General features: G+C 34.4%; 1 protein-coding gene across 3 annotated transcripts in view; it reads right to left on the bottom strand.

Annotated features, from left to right (window-relative positions):
- LOC126881133 (uncharacterized) overlaps positions 1-20,190 on the bottom strand; it is a 65,775-nt gene that overhangs the window by 1,913 nt on the left and 43,672 nt on the right. For all 3 annotated transcript variants that reach the window (XM_050645197.1, XM_050645198.1, XM_050645196.1), the window contains one exon: positions 802-1,079. In XM_050645197.1, the coding sequence (XP_050501154.1) occupies positions 802-987 (186 nt within the window). In that variant the 5' untranslated portion in view covers positions 988-1,079. The remainder of the gene's footprint in view (positions 1-801; positions 1,080-20,190) is intronic.

Here is a 20,190-nt window from a genome sequence, read left to right as displayed (position 1 = left end):
AGGGTTTGGCTTTAATGAGTTTTGTTTGTAGTAAGTTGACATCATGTTTAACGCCTCTTCCATTGTCGACTCTACATGTGTGAGTGTTTTCCCCTTTACGGTGATACCAAGGTCGTCAGCGTAAACAAATCTCTCAGTCTGGGGATGCATTGGTTGGTCGTTGGTGCAGATGTTAAATAGGAATGGTGCTAGAACGCTTCCTTGAAGTAGGCCATATTTTTGGGTTCTCCATCTGCTATTCTTTCCAATTAGCACAACTGAAAGTGAAAAACTGGAAGGAACAATGCACATATCGAAACGAGTGGAAGAAAATTGTAACGAAAGCCAAGTCATACAAGAAACTTTTGACTACACATAAGAGGATAAGCGTAAACATTCCATCAGGAATGAAAAGTCTTGATGATGATTATGTCACTCTGGAAAAGAACAAGGTTGTGGCGAGTGGATTTTGGCCTTCAAAACCCTAATTACTGTTCTTTAGGATAGCTTTTTTGTTTGTCAAGAAACCAAATCAGCCGTTTATTTATATAAATATAACACAAAAGCATTTTATTATGATAAATCTTGAGAAGTTTTTGCAGACAAAGAAGGGAGTGTTTTTTTAAATATGTAGAGGAGCTTACCAGCGCCTAAAGCTGTATTTTACAGGATCTTAGTACAGATTTTAGTTCGAAAAAATATTACAGAAGAGTTTAGAAAATTAGTATTGTGTGAAACTGCGGATTGACAAGATAAAGACGAAAGAAGATATGAGTATATAGATATACAAAAATTAAAAGAGTAAGCTAATTATTAACCTACCTGTGTAATTATAAAAGCTGATCCATCGTAGTTGTTCCCTTGCACACTCCAAAACACTTCACCTTCACACTCAGTCCTCCAAAATGTGTACGAAAAAATTTTTCCTGTCCGTTGTATTTTAGTTCCGTATCTAATTTTGTAATTATCGCCTGACATTTCTTCTTTGAAATCGGCGAAAAGGTCCATTTTGAGAGATTATTAATAACACAGCTCTTCAGTCTTTAAAATGTTCAGGAACTTCTTTAAAGCTGAGACTGCATTTCATTTTAATTGTTTTTCTGAAACAACGAGAAAACAGAATTAACACAACTCTATAAACCTACTCATCACATTTTAATGCAGCAATTGTTTTTCATGCCACGCTAGGCGGTAACACAGAAGGGGCGGCGTACGTCGACTGAACCCCTGCTGAGATGTCGAAAGCGACGCATCCCTTACTATACTTTGATGCAGTGACACACACCAGGCGCTCTTAAAATTTTCGTTGCAGCGGCGTTCCCGCGACCCATCCTAGAAACCATGTCGCCCAGTCGGTTTTACGACTTCGACGGCATATATCATATATGCGTGTATCGTGGTACAACACAGAAGTTTGAGCTGTTTCTAGCGAATTTTGTTGTGAGTGTTGCCAAATCTTGTTTAATGATGAAAATTACAGACTCGAACTATATTTTTACTTGAAGTTTTTACTCCCATATTAAATTATTTTTATATGGGACGCGTTGTATTTTTAATGTTTTTTCTTATAGCTTAAAGGGCAACTTAATTAGATACATTTCTATCTTAAAAAAAGTAATCTACTAAATAAATTATTTTTCAAACTCTAAATCTAATTTCACAAACAGTCAAACAGAATTTTCAAATCTGTAACCATTGACCAGTTTGACTTGACTTGAGTTATTTGTCAGAAGGAATGACTTTAATAAAAATAAAATTATTGACTCCATAAAGATAAAGATAAAAAACAGTTATCTTACCTTATTTATTATTTTATTTATTATGCTCTACAGGCCTTGTATTTACAATTTTACATAATACAGTTTATACTAATAACTTATAAATATAATTTTATTTGATGTCTATTATGTAAACATTGCTGAACTATGGTTCTCCACTATATCCTATTTTTCGCCTTCTCTTTCCGGTGTATAATTTCCATCGATAGATGTATATTCCTGAAACTTTCTTGCAGTCTTTTTCTTGGTCTACCTCGTCTCCTAGTCCCAATTGGTCTTCGTAGCAGTACCATCTTTGGCATTCTTTCCTTATCCATTCCCTCGACATGACCTGCCCACCTGATTATTTATGACTTTGTGTATCTTGTTATACTTGGTTCCTTGTAAAGCATCCTTAATTCTTGATTGGTGCTTCTATGCCAGCTGTCTTCTGTATCTGTATTCTTTCCCCTGAAAATAGCTCTCAGTACGTTCTGTTCTCAACTCTCTGTTATCATTTCTTCTTCTGTTTTATTTAGTACCTATGTCTCACATCCCTAGGTGACTGTTGCTCTTATTACGGTTTTGTATATTCTGGTTTTCGTCTTTCTCGATACGTACTTTGACTTTATTTTGAATAATTTTTTTGTTAATATTAATTTGTGAAACATCAACATTTCCCAATTAATGGGGTATAATAAAGGGGCATCAATTTAACACCTGTATTTGCTCAGTGACGTACCATACAATAAACAGCCTCTTAGCGTTATAAATAGTTTTTCTTAGGTGATATGCTTTCCCTCATAACGGTGTTATTTCTTGAACATGGCTCTTTAATACTTACTACTAACTACTGAAAAGAGTTTTTAGACATTCTTGTAAAATTAAAGAACTTCTCTGGACCTTTATTATATTAATTGCGTTATATAATGTGTAAAAAATTCCTTATACTTTCGTTCCTTTATGATAGAATGTATCCAATATCTGCGTTTCTTTTTTTCTTTAATGTAAGGTAAAGTAAACTTGCATTTATTACAAAAGACAAATCGTCATAACTTTCAGACATCGTATCGTACAGCAGCCAACACGCGGCTAAATTTGGCAACAACGAAATACAAATACTTTAAATCGTAGCATAGCTGCCGCTGTTACACCGCGCCATGTGTTTCAAACTGGCTCGACGTCGACTCGACGCGCGCCGCCTGGTGTGTCCTTGCTAAGGTTCGCAAGAAGACACGTCATATATCTCGCATTCAGGAGACGAAAAAGTGACGGAGCGGTTCCGCAACTGTTGGAATTCGTTCTCTGAATGCGACGCTACTTGCGGAACGTGTTACGGAACGGTCGCCATGACAGTGAGCTCAATTTAATTCCGCTACCTCCGTCCAACGTATGCTACTTTTGTGAATTTGTCAATAGACTTGTTGAAAGATGGCGTCAAGTACGAATTATCAATTTGAAAACGGTAAACAGATGGTAAACAATCCATGGTCTTTGACCATGATTATGAAGTAAAAAACAATTTATTATGCAAGGGCAGGTATATAACCTCACATATAACAGAAAGTGATAGGCTGTCATGAATTTAGGGAGCGGAATGTTCACAAGACGAAACACAATTGTTACCGCTCCATCGGGAACTGCTCCCTCACTTTTTCGTCTCCTGAATATATATATATATATATATATATATATATATATATATATATATATATATATATATATACATATATATATATATATATATATATATATATATATATATAAGATCTACATCTTATGTTTTTAAACATATATTTTACTTACTTTAAGTAATTAGGGAATTAAAACTTGAGACTGTCATTGTCGGATTTGCCGTAGACTTACGCACCTTCTATGTCTAGGTCTCGAATGTTGTTTTTTGATTAGAATGTGTCTAAAGATATTCAACCTCTTGTCTTTACCGACGAGCCCAGAGAGGTTGAAGAGGGCGAAACACATTTCTAAGAACTGGTGTTTAGATCTTTGATTCTATTCGAAAAATTTTTCCCAGCCCGAAATGGTGGGTGTGAAGAATTGTTCGTAAGGGGATTTTTCCACATTCTCTATTTCATCTATTTGATTTCGTACGAGTGGTCGTTAAACCAATAACCTTGGATCTTTGGTTCACTGAGTGTGTTTCAAAGATCTACATCTTATGTTTTTAAATATATATATATATATATATATATATATATATATATATATATATATATATATATGTTACACTTGAAGTTTCCGCGGGAGCTATATGTGCTTTCTGTTGTTTTCCGGGTTTGACTCCGCGTTGAATAATTTTGGTTTTGATAAAAACCATTATTTTGACGACGTTTCGGCAAGATCTCACTTGCCATTGTCAAGTCAGGTAGTTCCGCTTCTCGCTGCTGCTTGAAGTAAACTTTTTTGAAGTTTACTTCAAGCAGCAGCGAGAAGCGGAACTACCTGACTTGACAATGGCAAGTGAGATCTTGCCGAAACGTCGTCAAAATAATGGTTTTTATCAAAACCAAAATTATTCAACGCGGAGTCAAACCCGGAAAACAACAGAAAGCATATATATATATATATATATATATATATATATATATATATATATATATATATATATATATATATATATATATATATATGAAAATTACTAAGTTCTCGGGAAGAACCGCGTTGAGAATTTATAACTCGACGTTTCGGCACCCTTTTTGGAGCCATTATCAAGAGGGGTATGGTTCCGTTCGAGTTCGGGGTCTCAATCTGCCTACTCCCCTCACTCGTGACGTACCAGTAGTGTCTTGTTCTCTAGGAGAACGGTCAAGCGGCACTGAGGTCTCAATCTGCCTACTCCTCAGTGTCGAGTGACGACCTGTCTTCGCCTGTGTAGCTCCTTTTATACTCTCAGTGCGCGCGGGAACTGTATGCGCGGGAGAGGCCTGAGTGGGATCGACTGACGTGGGGATTCGCCGAAGCAGCGGTCGCCATGTTGCCGGCAGTCTTTTGGCGTCATCGCGTGTGTTTAGGCTGTGAGGGCGTTTTTCAATTTCGATGGCTTCACGGATGATTCTCGATTTTAAGGAGCGGACAGGGAAATCCCTCCCAGGGAAAAATCGAGAATCATCCGTGAAGCCATCGAAATTGAAAAACGCCCTCACAGCCTAAACACACGCGATGACGCCAAAAGACTGCCGGCAACATGGCGACCGCTGCTTCGGCGAATCCCCACGTCAGTCGATCCCACTCAGGCCTCTCCCGCGCATACAGTTCCCGCGCGCACTGAGAGTATAAAAGGAGCTACACAGGCGAAGACAGGTCGTCACTCGACACTGAGGAGTAGGCAGATTGAGACCTCAGTGCCGCTTGACCGTTCTCCTAGAGAACAAGACACTACTGGTACGTCACGAGTGAGGGGAGTAGGCAGATTGAGACCCCGAACTCGAACGGAACCATACCCCTCTTGATAATGGCTCCAAAAAGGGTGCCGAAACGTCGAGTTATAAATTCTCAACGCGGTTCTTCCCGAGAACTTAGTAATTTTCATTTACCTGACCGCGGAAATCTTTCCGAACATATATATATATATATATATATATATATATATATATATATATATATATATATATACCATATCCGATGATGAAAAGGCACTGGAAATCCGATCATCGTATTCTTCATAATATTCTGCGCATATTTGATTTCACAAGTTTAAGTCTACCTTTGCAAATAAGAGGTGGGGGTGAGTAGGAACCTTCTTATGAAAAAATGGCTGTAAGTCCGGCTCTGCTAAATTGAACTTTGCATACTTGGTCTTGTTGAAAACAGCTCTTTTTCGTCCATGTAAGAGTCTTATTTTCGAAATAGCCTAATAAGTAATATGCCAGCTAGTAGGCGTTATTTAATTATTTTCGGAAATCTAGTTTTCTTTGGAAAATATTAAATAAAAGTATTCATTTTTAATCCCTTATTACAAAATTAGACTAAATTAGCTACATAATACCGAAAACCGCATGTCGATACCTTTTTTCTATCTCGAGATATCTTAAGAAACGTGTAAATTTTAAACAACTGTTAATGTCACCGGTAAACGAAGTTAAGGAAAAGTAGTGTGCTATGGAAAATCAAAGAAATTCCCGATGTAAACGTATGTAATTGATTAAAACAACAATAAGACAAACAACACTATACAATATAACAAAGAAATAAAAACAACTATTTACTTAGTGACTACCTAAATGTTCAAATTGTTGCCCATCATATTCGATGCAAGCATTTACTCTTTCAATATTAGATTAAACAGCATTCTTAATTTCTTCTCTCGCAATGCTTTGAAAGGCGTTTCGTATTCTCTAGATTCTAGATCATGTTTTCTTGAGTAGTGGGTCCAGTGGCAAAACCAAGGTCTTTAATCGTCCCCATAAATCTGTTGCTGTTTAATCTACTCTTGAAAGAATAAATGTGCATCGAAAATGATTGGCAACAATTTGAACATTTAGGTTGTCACTTAGTAAGTAGTTGCTTTTATTTCTTTGTTATATTGTATAGGGTTGTTTGTCTTATTGTTGTTTTAATTAATTATATACGTTTACATCTGGAAAATGTTTATTTGTTTTTTCCATAGCACACTACTTTTCCTTAACTTCGTTTACTGGTGACAGTAAGTTATTTTTAAAATTTACACATTTCTTAAGATATCTCGGGATAGAATAAAGGTATCGACATGCGGTTTTCGGTGTTCTGTTGTTAATTTGGTCTAATTTTGTAATACATAATTAAACATGCATACTTGTATTTAATATTTTCCAAAGAAAACTAGATTTCTGAAAATAATTAAATATCGCCTCCTAGCTGGGATATTACTTATTAGGCTATTTCGAAAATAAGACACTTACATTGACGAAAAAGATCTGTTTTCAACAGGACCAAGTGTGCAAAATTCGATTTAGCAGAACCGGACTTACAGTCATTTTTTCATAAGAAGGTTCCCACTCACCCCCACCTCTTATTTGCAAAGGTAGACTTAAACTTGTGAAATCAAATATGCGCAGAATTTTATGAAGAATACGATGAGCAGATTCCCAGTGCCCTTTCATTAGGCAAATTTTGTAAAATTTTGATTTTTTAATTTTTGATATTCAATTACGCCCTCTAGCGATGGACCTACAATTATGAAAATAATTTCCAAGCTTTTCCCGAGGCAACTTTTGTTATAAATATTTTTTTCTTAAAGCTGTACTATAAACGGTTCCTGAGATATGGCCGAGGGCCATTCTTATTGGGACACCCGGTACAATATACTACAATCACAATAAAGATGCACTAGAAATAAACAAACCAAGACAGGTTGAATGTTCGAGGAACATTGGAAGCTGATTCTGGAACAGGCCAAGATCCAACATTGGTTGTCAATGATGGTGGTATATAGAAATTAACGATTTGTATTTAATTTCGATTAAAAAAAATTGTAAAAATCTTTTTAAAGATTAACCTAAGGCAGGATTGTACAAAATAAGAAATATTGTAAGTAACGGGCTTGAAAATCCTGAAGCAGCCAAAAATATTTCGAAGCGAAGAACGTTTCGAAACTAAAACTGTACCATTCGATAACCCAGTACTTACGCAAGTACTTTTTACCAATTTTTGTAAGTCGTGCATCTTCTGAAATAAATATTTTAGTAAGTCCAGAATATTGTAGGTTTAGCTAATGAAGGCCATTGGTCGAAAAAAGATCTATTAAAATTCTACTTAACTGAAAAAATAAACTAGGTAACCTTTTAATTATAGATAATCAGTTTAGTTTAGAAACTATAAGTTTAGTTTTGAAACTGATAGTTGTTCCTTAGTGTGAGCTATTATAAAGTTATTTTACTCAAAATACAGCCGAGTTTCAAATGAAAAATTGCCTAAATGTAGTGTTGCCCAAAATCGGTCTTGGTCTTGCAGTCTTTGTCTTGTTCTTGCATTTTTGCAAGACCAAGACCGAGACCGCCTAATTTGAGCAAGACCAAGACCAAGACTTACCGTGCAAGATTTGAGCAAGAACAAGACTAAGCCTGCAAGACTCTGGCGTCTTGCAGTTAGAACTGAGGGTCGTTTTAGAGAGTATATTATTTCGGGTATATTCTTAGATACTCTATGAAAGGCAAAAATTTTTTAACAAAAATTTGGAAAATTTGACTTTTGCGCATTACGAACAATACCACAAACAAACATAGCGAATCAAAATATCTCTTAAAATAACACTTGACACATTTGACACGTACTCAGAGATCATTATTACAATGCAAAAATAAAATATTTTTACAATCTTTCCCAGCAGACGACATCTTCGCTCTGAAATTAATTGTCCAGGTTTTGAGAATAACGATGCCGACAATAATGTCGTTAAAAATCTGTAGTTGATAAAAAATATACCTATTACATCTTATTGGTATATAGAATAGTAAGACTATTATGTATATTTTTTCTGTTGATTGTGAAATGACCTCATTCAGTTAGACAAAATTTGCTGAAAGAATGCGGCTAATACTTAAAAGTATTAATAACGAGACACATTAATGCAGATAATGCCGGCTATACATACCGTGTAAACAAAATAACGAAATATTTAATAACGATACACTGTCTACCGAGGCATTGAACAAAGAAATATTACAATGAAATGTATGCAAGACATATATAGACAAAGCACATATATAGCAGTTTTTTCTGTAGTTAAATTAAATTGGTCATTTGTTTTATCAATCGACTGTTCTTTTGTTACTCTTTGTGTTTGGTGATATACACTACTCCAAGAAATTAACGCACCACCTTAAAAACGGGTCATTTTTTATGTCTTGAATTTCCTAAACCTGTTGTACGATTGAAGTGATTTTTTTAATATGTTATAGCCTTATTCTATAACAATATCGCTGTAATAATACTATTGCTAGGCAGGTAAATTGTCATTGTATACCGGGTGTACCAAGCAAACTGTGTTTTTTTCTCAAAGTTCGCATCACCCTATGGAATATTCTAGCTTATGAAATATTAAAATTAAAACCCAACTATAGCCTCATATTTTCTTAGCATTTTGATTTTTGATTCATTCGCTTATGTTGGAGAATAAACAGTTACGTACTTTTTTAGCTAGTCATGTTTTTCATCAATACAGGGTGTTTTTAAAATAAGTTTGGCAAACTTTAAGGGGTAATTACTCTGCACGAAAAAGTAATAACATTTTGCTTTTAAACGTATGTTCGCAAATGCTTCGTTTCCGAAATAGGGGATGTTAAAATTGTTCTTACAAACTGATGATTTATTTATTGCTCTAAAACCGGTTGAGATATGCGAATGAAATTTGGTAGATTTTAAGAGGTAGTTATTACGAATTTATGACATACAATTTAGATTTTAATATTCACCAATGGCGCGCATACCTACGTGTAACCGGTTTGTTTAGAATTACCCCTTGAAATTTGCCATACTTATTTCACAGCCTGTGAAATAGCCTTGAAACAGCCTGTATTGATGAAAAACATGGCTAGGTTATTAAAATACCTAACTTTGTTGTTATCCAAGCGAATGAATAAAAAAACAGAATGTTAAGAAAATATCAGACTGTAGTAGGGTTTTAATTTCAGTATTTTATAAAGGCTAGAATATTCCACAGGATGATGTGAACTGCGAGACTTGCAAGACTCTTGCTGCAAGATCAAGACCAAGACCTGGAGCGCAATACCAAGACCAAGACCAGGTGTACTGTTGCAAGACCAAGACGAAGACTGTCTAAGTCTCGTCTTGGTCTTGCATTTGGGCAACACTACCTAAATGCCGCAATTTTTGAAAGGTTTTTGCATCAATTTTGCAATATCTCCGGTTCTAATTATTATTTGATCAAAGTTGACTAAACATAATTTTGTAGGTTTTCTTTAAGAACAAATTAGGTACTTTTTTCTAAAAATGCTTTATATTTGTTAGTTTACCAATCATAATCATTTAAGCAATTAAATTGCTGCAACGAGTCAAAATACATGAGTACCGTCTGGAACTCCATAGACATAGACTTTAAACGGCCACGAAACAGCTTTGGCCCCTGAACTAAAATTAAAAAATGCTATTTCCACCGGATCCAATAAAATTGCAATTAATCAAGTAGCTAATAAAAGAACACAATTTTATTAACTTCTGGGTCGTTTTCTAGCAGCCAATACGAAAATTATCGAACATTTTAAATCTGAAATTGATTTTTACCCTATTATTTGAAATTATATTAAAAATTGATTAAAGCTTATAAATGTCATAATTAATTTTGAGATTCATTTGTTTACTTAATTACTTTTTGTTAACTTTGTTTATTTACTTCGAATTATTTGCCTACATAAATCCACCTTTATATTTTTGATGTATGTGTTTGTAAATAAAGGATTAAATTTCATTAATCTGATATTAGCTTTGGCAGTGCTTTAGCTCTTCAAAATAATTAGGAAATTGAAAACCTGATACATCAGGTGTGGGTTAAAATACAGTAACTAATTAGATTAATTCGTGAAGTAAACAGTAAACATTTCATATATTTTTATATCATCATTCTCTTTACCCTTATTTCTACGTGAGGTCGGTGTCTGTAATTACATTTCATCATAAGTTTATGTGGAAGTTCTCTCCCAATATTATAATACAGAGATTCTTTGTATGGCTAAGTATAATAATCTTACCGAATTACACTTGAGCTCTTTACAGATTTGTATTGCCCTCGTGACAATTTGACATTAAATGCAGAACGAAAACTTTTATTTTGGTTCATTTTCTTAAATGTGACAGTTGTCAAAACTAGGAAACTCGTTGTTATTAAACAGAAACAAAATACTATAATTTATTCTCAGCATAATAATGTAAATACATTAGTATATTGTAGGTACAACAAGTGAGAAAAAAGACATATTTCTCACGAGCGCAGAAGTTTGTTGGCACGAGCCGAGGGACGAGGCGAGGGCCGCAAATCAAGCGAGGGAGAAATATGTCATTTTCTCATGTGTTGTACACTGTACGTTTTCTATGGATGCGGTTTTGTCAAGAGTTCAAAATTAAATAATTTAGGTGCTTTTACGTATAAAATTTAATAATAAAAAAAAAATTAATGAAAAAAAAATTTTGTCTTGGTAAAAGGTGTATTAGTTTAAAAAGCCCTTATAGGGCTACAAACATGGAAACAAAACGTTTTCGCTCTGTAACAAGAGCATCATCAGTGTTACCTAAAATAAGTATAACCATATTAATTAAAGCAAAATGTTAAAGTTAAAATGATGACCAAGGTAAAAGCAAAGTTTGGTTATACTTACAAGAACATGGTGAGACAACCAAAATATACAAAGGTCAAAGCCTTTCAAAAACAGACTAAAAGTCTTATATAGATGCAAACATTGCAAAATCCAAAGGATGGATAAAATTGCCCTAGGGCCGTAGCCATTGGAATTTTATCCATTCTTTGGATTTTGCAATGTTTGCATCTATATAAGACTTTTAGTCTGTTTTTGAAAGGCTTTGACCTTTGTATTTTTTGGTTGGCTCACCATGTTCTTGTAAGTATAACCAAACTTTGCTTTTACCTTGGTCATCATTTTAACTTTAACATTTTGCTTTAACTAATATGGTTATACTTATTTTAGGTAACACTGATGATGCTCTTGTTACAGAGCGAAAACGTTTGGTTTCCATGTTTGTAGCCCTATATTGGCTTTTTAAACTAATATACCTTTTACCAAGACAAAAATATTTTATTAAATTTTACTTGTAATTAATGGTATACACAGCCAGTTAAAGGAAATTTTTCCTTGTGGCTTTTACGTATATTATATACATAAATTGAAATAAAATACATATACATGTAGGTATTTAATATTCTTAAAATTTATATACTTACATTATTTATTTAAAATTTTAATTAACAGTTATTTTCGAACAGTTTTGAAGGGTAATTCCTGGTAAGTTTTGCCCCAACACATTTTATTTGACAACATTAGGTAATTGTGTTTGTGTTGTGCATGTTGCCATGGAAACGGTGATCATATATATGGAAAACCGTACGAGAACCTGTACCCGCGAGAAAAAATATTTCTCACTGCAATGGCCGACTTTTCTCACTGCGTGATAAATTGTTCGTTTTGAATGTATGTAAGTAGTGAGAGAAGTTGCACATTGTATAGCATCCATAGAAAAACATTTTTTTCAACATTAATATCACAAGAGAGTCAGAATAAATTGACAATAATGCGACAATTTTTCGAAAACTTTAATCTGTCATAATTTTGTCGCTGAGAAATCATGGGCAGGAAGGAGTTTTGTCAGTAGGAAACGTGGCGTTGCTATGACGTTTTATCAGTTAAAAATAGTCTAGTGAAATAGTCTGCATTACATGAATATAATATATTATATTATAAATAATAAATACCGATAATACGTATTTGGTTAAAATTGACAAAATTAAAATCGGACGACCCCCTCTGTGGCTCAGTGGTAAGAGCGCCTACTTTTGGATGGAAAGGTCCGAATGGTCGTGAGTTCGAATCTCACCTAGGTAGAGAATTTTTCGTTTATTGTAAATTAATAAAAATTAAAATAGTTTCTATCTAGTAGGACCGGTACTCACCGGAGGGACCGCAGGCGTTCGGATACAATTAGCGTCTCTTTGCAAAGACAATGACGTCGACTTTGCAAAGTAACAAGATTTGGCAACAGACACGAGAGCACGGAGGGCTAGAGAATGTCACATGTCCATTTTCAATAAAAAACCTCTTTTGCCTTCTAGCCGAACATAGCAGCCATAGGCAAAAGAAAATCGACAAGCTTTCAAAAGACTCCAACGTAATGGGCCTGAAGATAAATATTAAAAAAACGAAACTCTTGAAAAACAGCAACCAGGAAACTAAAATTGAAATAAATGAAAGACAAATAAAGGAGGTGGATAAATTTACATATCTAGGATCAATCATGGAAAAAAGGTGGTCTGATGTAGAAAAAAGAAGAGTAATAGCCTAAGAGCTAGTGAACCCGAACCCTCCGAGTAACGGTCTTCCTGTAAGGCTAGAAATTTGTATAGTGATAATTCATAGCACACCAAGGCTAAAAACCATGACCTGGCAGGCATCAGCCCTGCACGTATATCTACCAGGGCAATCGAAAAGTGCATAGTTAAGGGGAAAAAACTTTCTAATGTAAATTTTAAATTGAAGTATGTGTTTGAGTAAGTCATTTAGAAAAAATGTGTACAATGACAGGCGATTCTGAACAGCATAAGACCTTGCCAGGCGAGGGGAAAGATTAGGGTTTTTTCCTAAAATTATTTTTTTTTCGAACAAAGTTTTTTAGGTTTTTTGAATCATTCCAAACAGAAAAGGTCTTTAGCGACTTTTCGCTTAGGTTAATAGTGTTTAACATACAGGGTGTTTCATTAATAATTGTCCATATAGTAACTGGAGAAACCTTAGCATAAAATACGAAGATTTAACCTAAAACACTTAAATAAAATATGGTTCCTTACTAAGTTACAGGGTGTTTTATCTAAAAAGTTAAAAACTATTTTGGCCCAGCATTTTAAAACTATTCGGCGTATCCTTTTCATACTTGGCAGGAAGTATAGGTACTGTACAAACTACTAAATTATGTTAAATGTTAAACAAACGTTTCTGGCTATTACCAGAGGCGTGCGACGGGGGAAAGTGAATGGTTGACCCTTTCCAAATTCTACGTCATTGGCGGGATTGCTATTTTAGTTCAATTTTTGGATTATCCAATACTTTCTATGAAAATAATATACTCTTCTTATGTAACGATAAAGTCATTGGTTTTCGAGATATTTGAAGTTACAAATGAAACGACACGGTTATTTTGACTAATGTATTGTGTCATTTTTCATTTTTAATTTCAAATATCTCGAAAACTAATCATTTTATCGTTACGAATGAAAGTATATTATTTACATAAAAAGTATTGGAAAATCAAAAAATTACACTAAAATAGCAATTTCGTCAGTGGCGTAGAATTTGGGAAGGGTCAACCATCCACTATCCCCTGTCGTACGCCTCTGGTATTAGCTAGAAACTAATCTAACTTAGATCTACCAGGTGAATCGAAAAGTGCATATGCAGTTAAGAGGAAAAAAAACTTTCTCCTCTAAAGTTTAAATTTAAGTATGTGTTTGAGTAAGGGCCGGTTGTTCGAACGCTAATCAACAATGATCATTATCAAATAATTAATTACTGTCAATGTCAATTTTATTTGGGTTGTTAAAAAGTCTGTGGAGTCTATAATCAATTAATATAACAATAATTATTACCATAATTAATAATAAATCTCATAATTGTAATTAATTATGTTTTCAGCAACCCAAACAAAGTTGACATTGACAGTTTTGGTGACAGTAATTAAATATTTGATAATGATCATTGTTGATTAGCGTTTGAACAACCGGCCCTATGTCATTTAGAAGAAATGTGTATAATGACAGGCAATTCTGAACAGCACAAGACCTTGCCAGGCGAGGGGAAAGATTAGGGTGTTTTCCTAAAATTATTTTTTTTTTGCATCGAACAAAGTTTTTTTTAGGTTTTTTAAATTATTCCAAACAGAAAAGGTCTTTAGTGACTTTTCTCTTATTTTAATAGTTTTTGCCATATAAGCGATTAAAAATTTAAAAATTGCGAAATGGGCCATTTTTAACTCTGAATCGGACATTTAACTGAACATTTCAATGTTGCCAAGGTAGGTAGATATTCTTTAAACATAGATTACGAAATCTCGAAGAGGTTTTTGCAATGAAATATCGAAAACCCCTTTGTTTTTTAATTGATATTTTTTTATTAAATTAATTTACACAAAAATAAAAAACATTTTTTGCATACCCTATAATTATGTTGACCAAAAATGAATATCTATTGTCAATTTCGTTGCAATAGGAAACTACAGCCGCATCATATTCTAGTTCAATCAGAGAGTGCAGCAAACACCTCTACCGGTTTCGAAACTTATTAGTCTCTCATCAGGAGACACATAATGCTGCTCTCTCTGACCCAACCAGGACAAACCCCGGCGTGCAGTTACGGATTGCAACGAACGAAATGGCAGGGATGACCTAACGGCAACTGCTAGCAAAATGCTAAGTTTTCAATCTAATAGCACACAAAATAACATTAAAAATATTACTCTACATCCCACCAGACTGATAACAATGGAAACCTTCTCTGGTTACACCTCCGAGCTTCTAAAATTTTACAATTTATAATTCACGTCCCATCTGCTCAGCGCGGTAAAGTTCCAACGAGAATGGTTCCCTTCGTACTCCAATCAGAGTAAACATGTAAATCAAAAATGAGTAACCATTTTCAATTTCTTTGCAACACGAAACTACAGCCGTATCATATTCTAGTTCAATCAGAGAGTGCAGCCAGACCTCTACCGGTTTCGAAATTTATTAGCAGCAATGTGCCTCCAGATGAGAGACTAATAAGTTTTGAAACCGTTAGAGGTGCTTGCTGCACTCTCTGATTGAAATAGAATATGATGCGTCTGTAGTTTCGTGTTGCAACGAAATTGAAAATGGTTATTCATTTTTGATTTACATGTTTACTCTGATTGGAGTACGAAGGGAACCATTCTCTTTGGAACTTTACCGCACTGAGCATATGGGACGTGAATTATAAATTGTAAAATTCCCTCATCTTCTTTAGTCTCAGCATCCGTTATGGCTTGCAAATTTTAGAAGCCTCTGAGGTGTAACTAGAGACGGTTCCCATTGATTTCAGTCTGGTGGGAAGTAGAGTAATATGTTATTTTGTGTCCTATTAGATTGAAAACTTAATATGTTAACGTTTATATTACTTAATAGAGAATTAAATAACCGTTCAAATGAGCTATCACACGACTCCTACTCTCATTAGAAAAAGTCCTAACTTAAAAATAAAAATCGACCTGTCTGATTATTGCTTTTCAAATTTGCCCATTCTCTCGAGATAATGAATTTATGTAAACTCAAACGTCCTCAGTTATACTACAGTGTCGCGCCCGGTTGATTAGCAGTTAAAAATCAAAGGGGTTTTCGATATTGTATTGCAAAAAACTCTTCGGGATTTTATCAGTCGATGTTTAAAGAATATCTACCTACTTTGGCAACATTGAAATTTTCAGTTAAATGTCTGATTCAGGGTAAAAATGGCTGATTTCGCATTTTTTTAAATTTTTAATCGCTTCTACAGGGTGTTTCATTAATAATTGTCTATATAGTAACTGGAGAAACCTTAGCACAAAATACGAAGATTTAACATAAAATTCGACGTAACCGACGATAACTATTCGACGTAACCTTTTCATACTTGGCAGAAAGTGCGACTACTATACACCCTACTAAATTATGATAAACAGTCATTTCTAGCTACTACCAGAGGAGTACGACAGGGGATAGTAAATGGTTGACCCTTCTCAAATTCTACGCCACTGGAGGAATTACTATTTCAGTGCCATTTTCAGATTCTCCAATACTTTCTACGTAAATAATATACTCTTCATTGGTAACGATAGAGTCATTAGTTTTCGAGATATTTGAAGTTAAATGAAACGGCAGAGTTATTTTGATTATTTTACATATAGGGTGTCCCAAAAGTAGTGGAACGGTCAAATATTTCGCGAACTAAACATCGGATCGAAAAACTGAAAAATATGTATTCAATCATTTTCAAAAATCTATCCAATGAAACTAAACACCAACCCCCACTACACCCTCTGAAGGTGGGGTGGGGGGAAACTTTAAAATCTCAAATGGAAACCCCTAGTTTTTCTTGCAGATTTGGATTCGTTACGTAAAAGTAAGCAACTTTTATTCAAGACATTTTTTGGAACCGTGGATAGATGGCGCTATAATTGGGAAAAACGATTTATCCTGATACCATAGGTAAATTATAGAAACGGTCTAATATCTCGAGAAACTCACTTCCAAATGAGAAACCAAAAAACAGATTTTTAATATTTTTCGAAAACCTATCGATAAACACCAAAAATGACCCTCCAACCCACCCCCTGGAGACGGGGTGACGGGTAAATTTAAAATCTTTAATAGCAACCCCCACTTTTTATTGCAGATTCAAATTCATCATGAAAAATTAAGCAACATTTATTCGAAACATTTTTTAAAATTGCTGATAGATGGCGCTAATAAATCGTATTTTTCCAATTAAAGCGCCATCTATCAACAATTCTAAAAAATATTTCGAATAAATGTTGCTTAATTTTTCATGACGAATCCGAATCTGTAATAAAAAGTGTGGGTTACTATTTAAGATTTTAAAGTTACCCCCACCCCACCTCCAGGGGGTGGGTTGGAGGGTCATGTTTAATGTTATTGGATAGGTTTTCGAAAAGTATTAAAAACCTTTTTTTTGGTTTCTCATTTGGAAGTGTATTTCTCGAGATATTAGACCGTTTCTATAATTTACCTATGGTATCAGGATAAATCGTTTTTCTCAATTATAGCGCCATCTATCCACAGTTCCAAAAAATGTCTTGAATAAAAGTTGCTTACTTTTACGTAACGAATCCAAATCTGCAAGAAAAACTAGGGGTTTCTATTTGAGATTTTAAAGTTACCCTCCACCCCACATCCATGGGGTGTAGTGGGGGTTGGTGTTTGGTGTCATTGGATAGATTTTTGAAAATGATTGAACACGTATTTTTCAGTTTTTCGATCCGATGTTTAGTTCGCGAAATATTCAACCGTTCCACTACTTTTGGGACACCCTGTATAATATGATTCATATGATTAAAATTTACAAAATATTTCTGCCCAGTACTTTAAAACTATTTGGCGTATCCTTATCATAATTGGCAGAAAGTATAGGTACTGTAGACCCTACTAAATTAAGATAAATAAACGTTTCTAGCTAATACCAGAGGCGTACGACAGGGGATAGTGGATGGTTGACTCTTCCCAAATTCTACGACACTGGCGAAATTGCTATTTTAGTGTAATTTTTTGATTTTCCAATACTTTTTATGTAAATAATATACTTTCATTCGTAACGATAAAATGATTAGTTTTCGAGATATTTGAAATTAAAAATGAAGCGACACAATACATTAGTCAAAATAACCGTGTCGTTTCATTTGTAACTTCAAATATCTCGAAAACTAATGACTTTATCGTTACATAAGAAGAGTATATTATTTTCATAGAAAGTATTGGATAATCCAAAAATTGAACTAAAATAGCAATCCCGCCAGTGACGTAGAATTTGGAAAGGGTCAACCATTCACTTTCCCCCGTCGCACGCCTCTGGTAATAGCCAGAAACGTTTGTTTAACATAATTTAGTAGTTTGTACAGTACCTATACTTCCTGCCAAGTATGAAAAGGATACGCCCAATAGTTTTAAAATGCTGGGCAAAAATAGTTTTTAACCTTTTAGATAAAACACCCTGTAACTCAGTATGGAACCATATTTTATTTAAGTGTTTTAGATTAAATCTTCGTATTTTATGCTAAGGTTTCTCCAGTTACTATATGGACAATTATTAATGAAACACCCTGTATGTTAAACACTATCAACCTAAGCGAAAAGTCGCTAAAGACCTTTTCTGTTTGGAATGATTCAAAAAACCTAAAAAACTTTGTTCGAAAAAAAAATAATTTTAGGAAAAAACCCTAATCTTTCCCCTCGCCTGGCAAGGTCTTATGCTGTTCAGAATCGCCTGTCATTGTACACATTTCTTCTAAATGACTTACTCGAACACATACTTAAATTTAAAATTTACATTAGAAAGTTTTTTCCCCTTAACTATGCACTTTTCGATTCCCCTGGTAGATACACGTGCACCGCTGATGCCTGCCAGGTCATGGTTTTTAGCCTTGGTGTGCTATGAATTATCACTATACAAATTTCTAGCCTTACAGGAAGACCGTTACTCGGAGGGTTCACTAGCTCTTAGACTATAAAGGCACAACATGCATATAACTCATTAAAGAAAATCTGGAACACACGCGATATATCAGAATTAACCAAAATCAAAATATTTAACAGCTGTATTAAGAGTATATTATTGTATGGCGCAGAATCTTGGAGACAGGAAGAGATAACTACTAAAAAAATACAAACCTTTATGAATAAATCGTTGAGAAAAATCCTGAAAATATACCGGCCGAATAAAATAACAAACACAGATCTATGGAGAAGAACAAAACAAGAGAAAATAACAGTCACGATTAAAAGAAGGAAATAGAAATGGATTGGACACACTTTAAGGAAGGACCGAAATAATATAAACAGACAAGCACTCGAATACCAACCAGATGGAAGAAGAAGAGGAAGACCCGATAATAGCTGGAGAAGAACTGTAATAAGAGATCATGAAAGAATTAGCCTGAGATGAAGACAAGTCAAACAGAGAGCGGGAAATAGAGACAGGCCCACCGAGAGGGGGGTACAGCCGGTACATTTTACCGGGACCAGGCCATGTAATGGGCCCGGCGTCGACCAGACCAAAGACGTAATTTTTCCCGTTTTTTTTCTCTTCACTTTACGTGCATAATGCGTTTAATTAATAGTAGGCTATATTTAATATGACCTCTACCTCTAATTTGAAATATAGGGCCTAGTATTGGGGCGACTGATAATTATTTTGAGCCCGACGCAATATTTCGCTGTGAAATATTTAATATTGTCATAGATTGCATAATAAGCAACTTAACCAGAAGATTTAATGCAGCAAATGAAATTCATTCGTTATTTAACATTTTATGGACATTCTGAGATGAAGATAACGACAATATAAAGAAAAAAATTGATATATTGTGCGAGTTTATAAAGAAGACGATAGTGCGATATACAACGAGGGTATTTGTGAATCTCAACTGTCTCCAATAGATTTACTTAATAAAATTAAACATCCCAAATTGGAATCATTATTTCGTAACGTCGTTATAGCGTCAAGAATATTTTGCACATTACCGGTGGAAGTCGCAAAAGGGGAAAAGATCCTTTAGTTTTCTTTCTATCATAAAAGATTCTATGAGATATAAAATGAAACAGGATCAGTTAACTGGCCTAGCAAGTTTGTGTATTGAGAATGATTTGATAAAATCATGCCATTTTTCGAAAATTATAGATATCTTTGCCAATCAAAAAACTCGAAAAGCACCGGTATTGTAAATATTTTTCACTATAAATAAAAATATAATCAAAATTTAATAAAAGTTATATTTCAAATGTTTCTAATTATTTATTATTGACATTTTATTTTCATAAAATTAAACAATTTTTTTCGCTCTTCACTTTTTGCCGGGGGCCCGCTCTTCACTTTTTACCGGGACCCGCTCATGTCTCTCGACGGCCCTGAATAGAGAGGAATAGAAAAAACTTGTAGAGGATATCTCGAGGGAGTAAAACAGAAGAAGATGCGCTGATCCAGCCAATCAGCTATCTTTCACTTTT

This window comes from Diabrotica virgifera, chromosome 3 (genome assembly GCF_917563875.1).
Source record: "Diabrotica virgifera virgifera chromosome 3, PGI_DIABVI_V3a".
Taxonomy (NCBI): Eukaryota; Metazoa; Arthropoda; class Insecta; order Coleoptera; family Chrysomelidae; genus Diabrotica; species Diabrotica virgifera.
The sequence above is the reverse complement of the archived record's forward strand: the minus strand, read 5'-3'. Positions and strand labels throughout refer to the sequence as shown.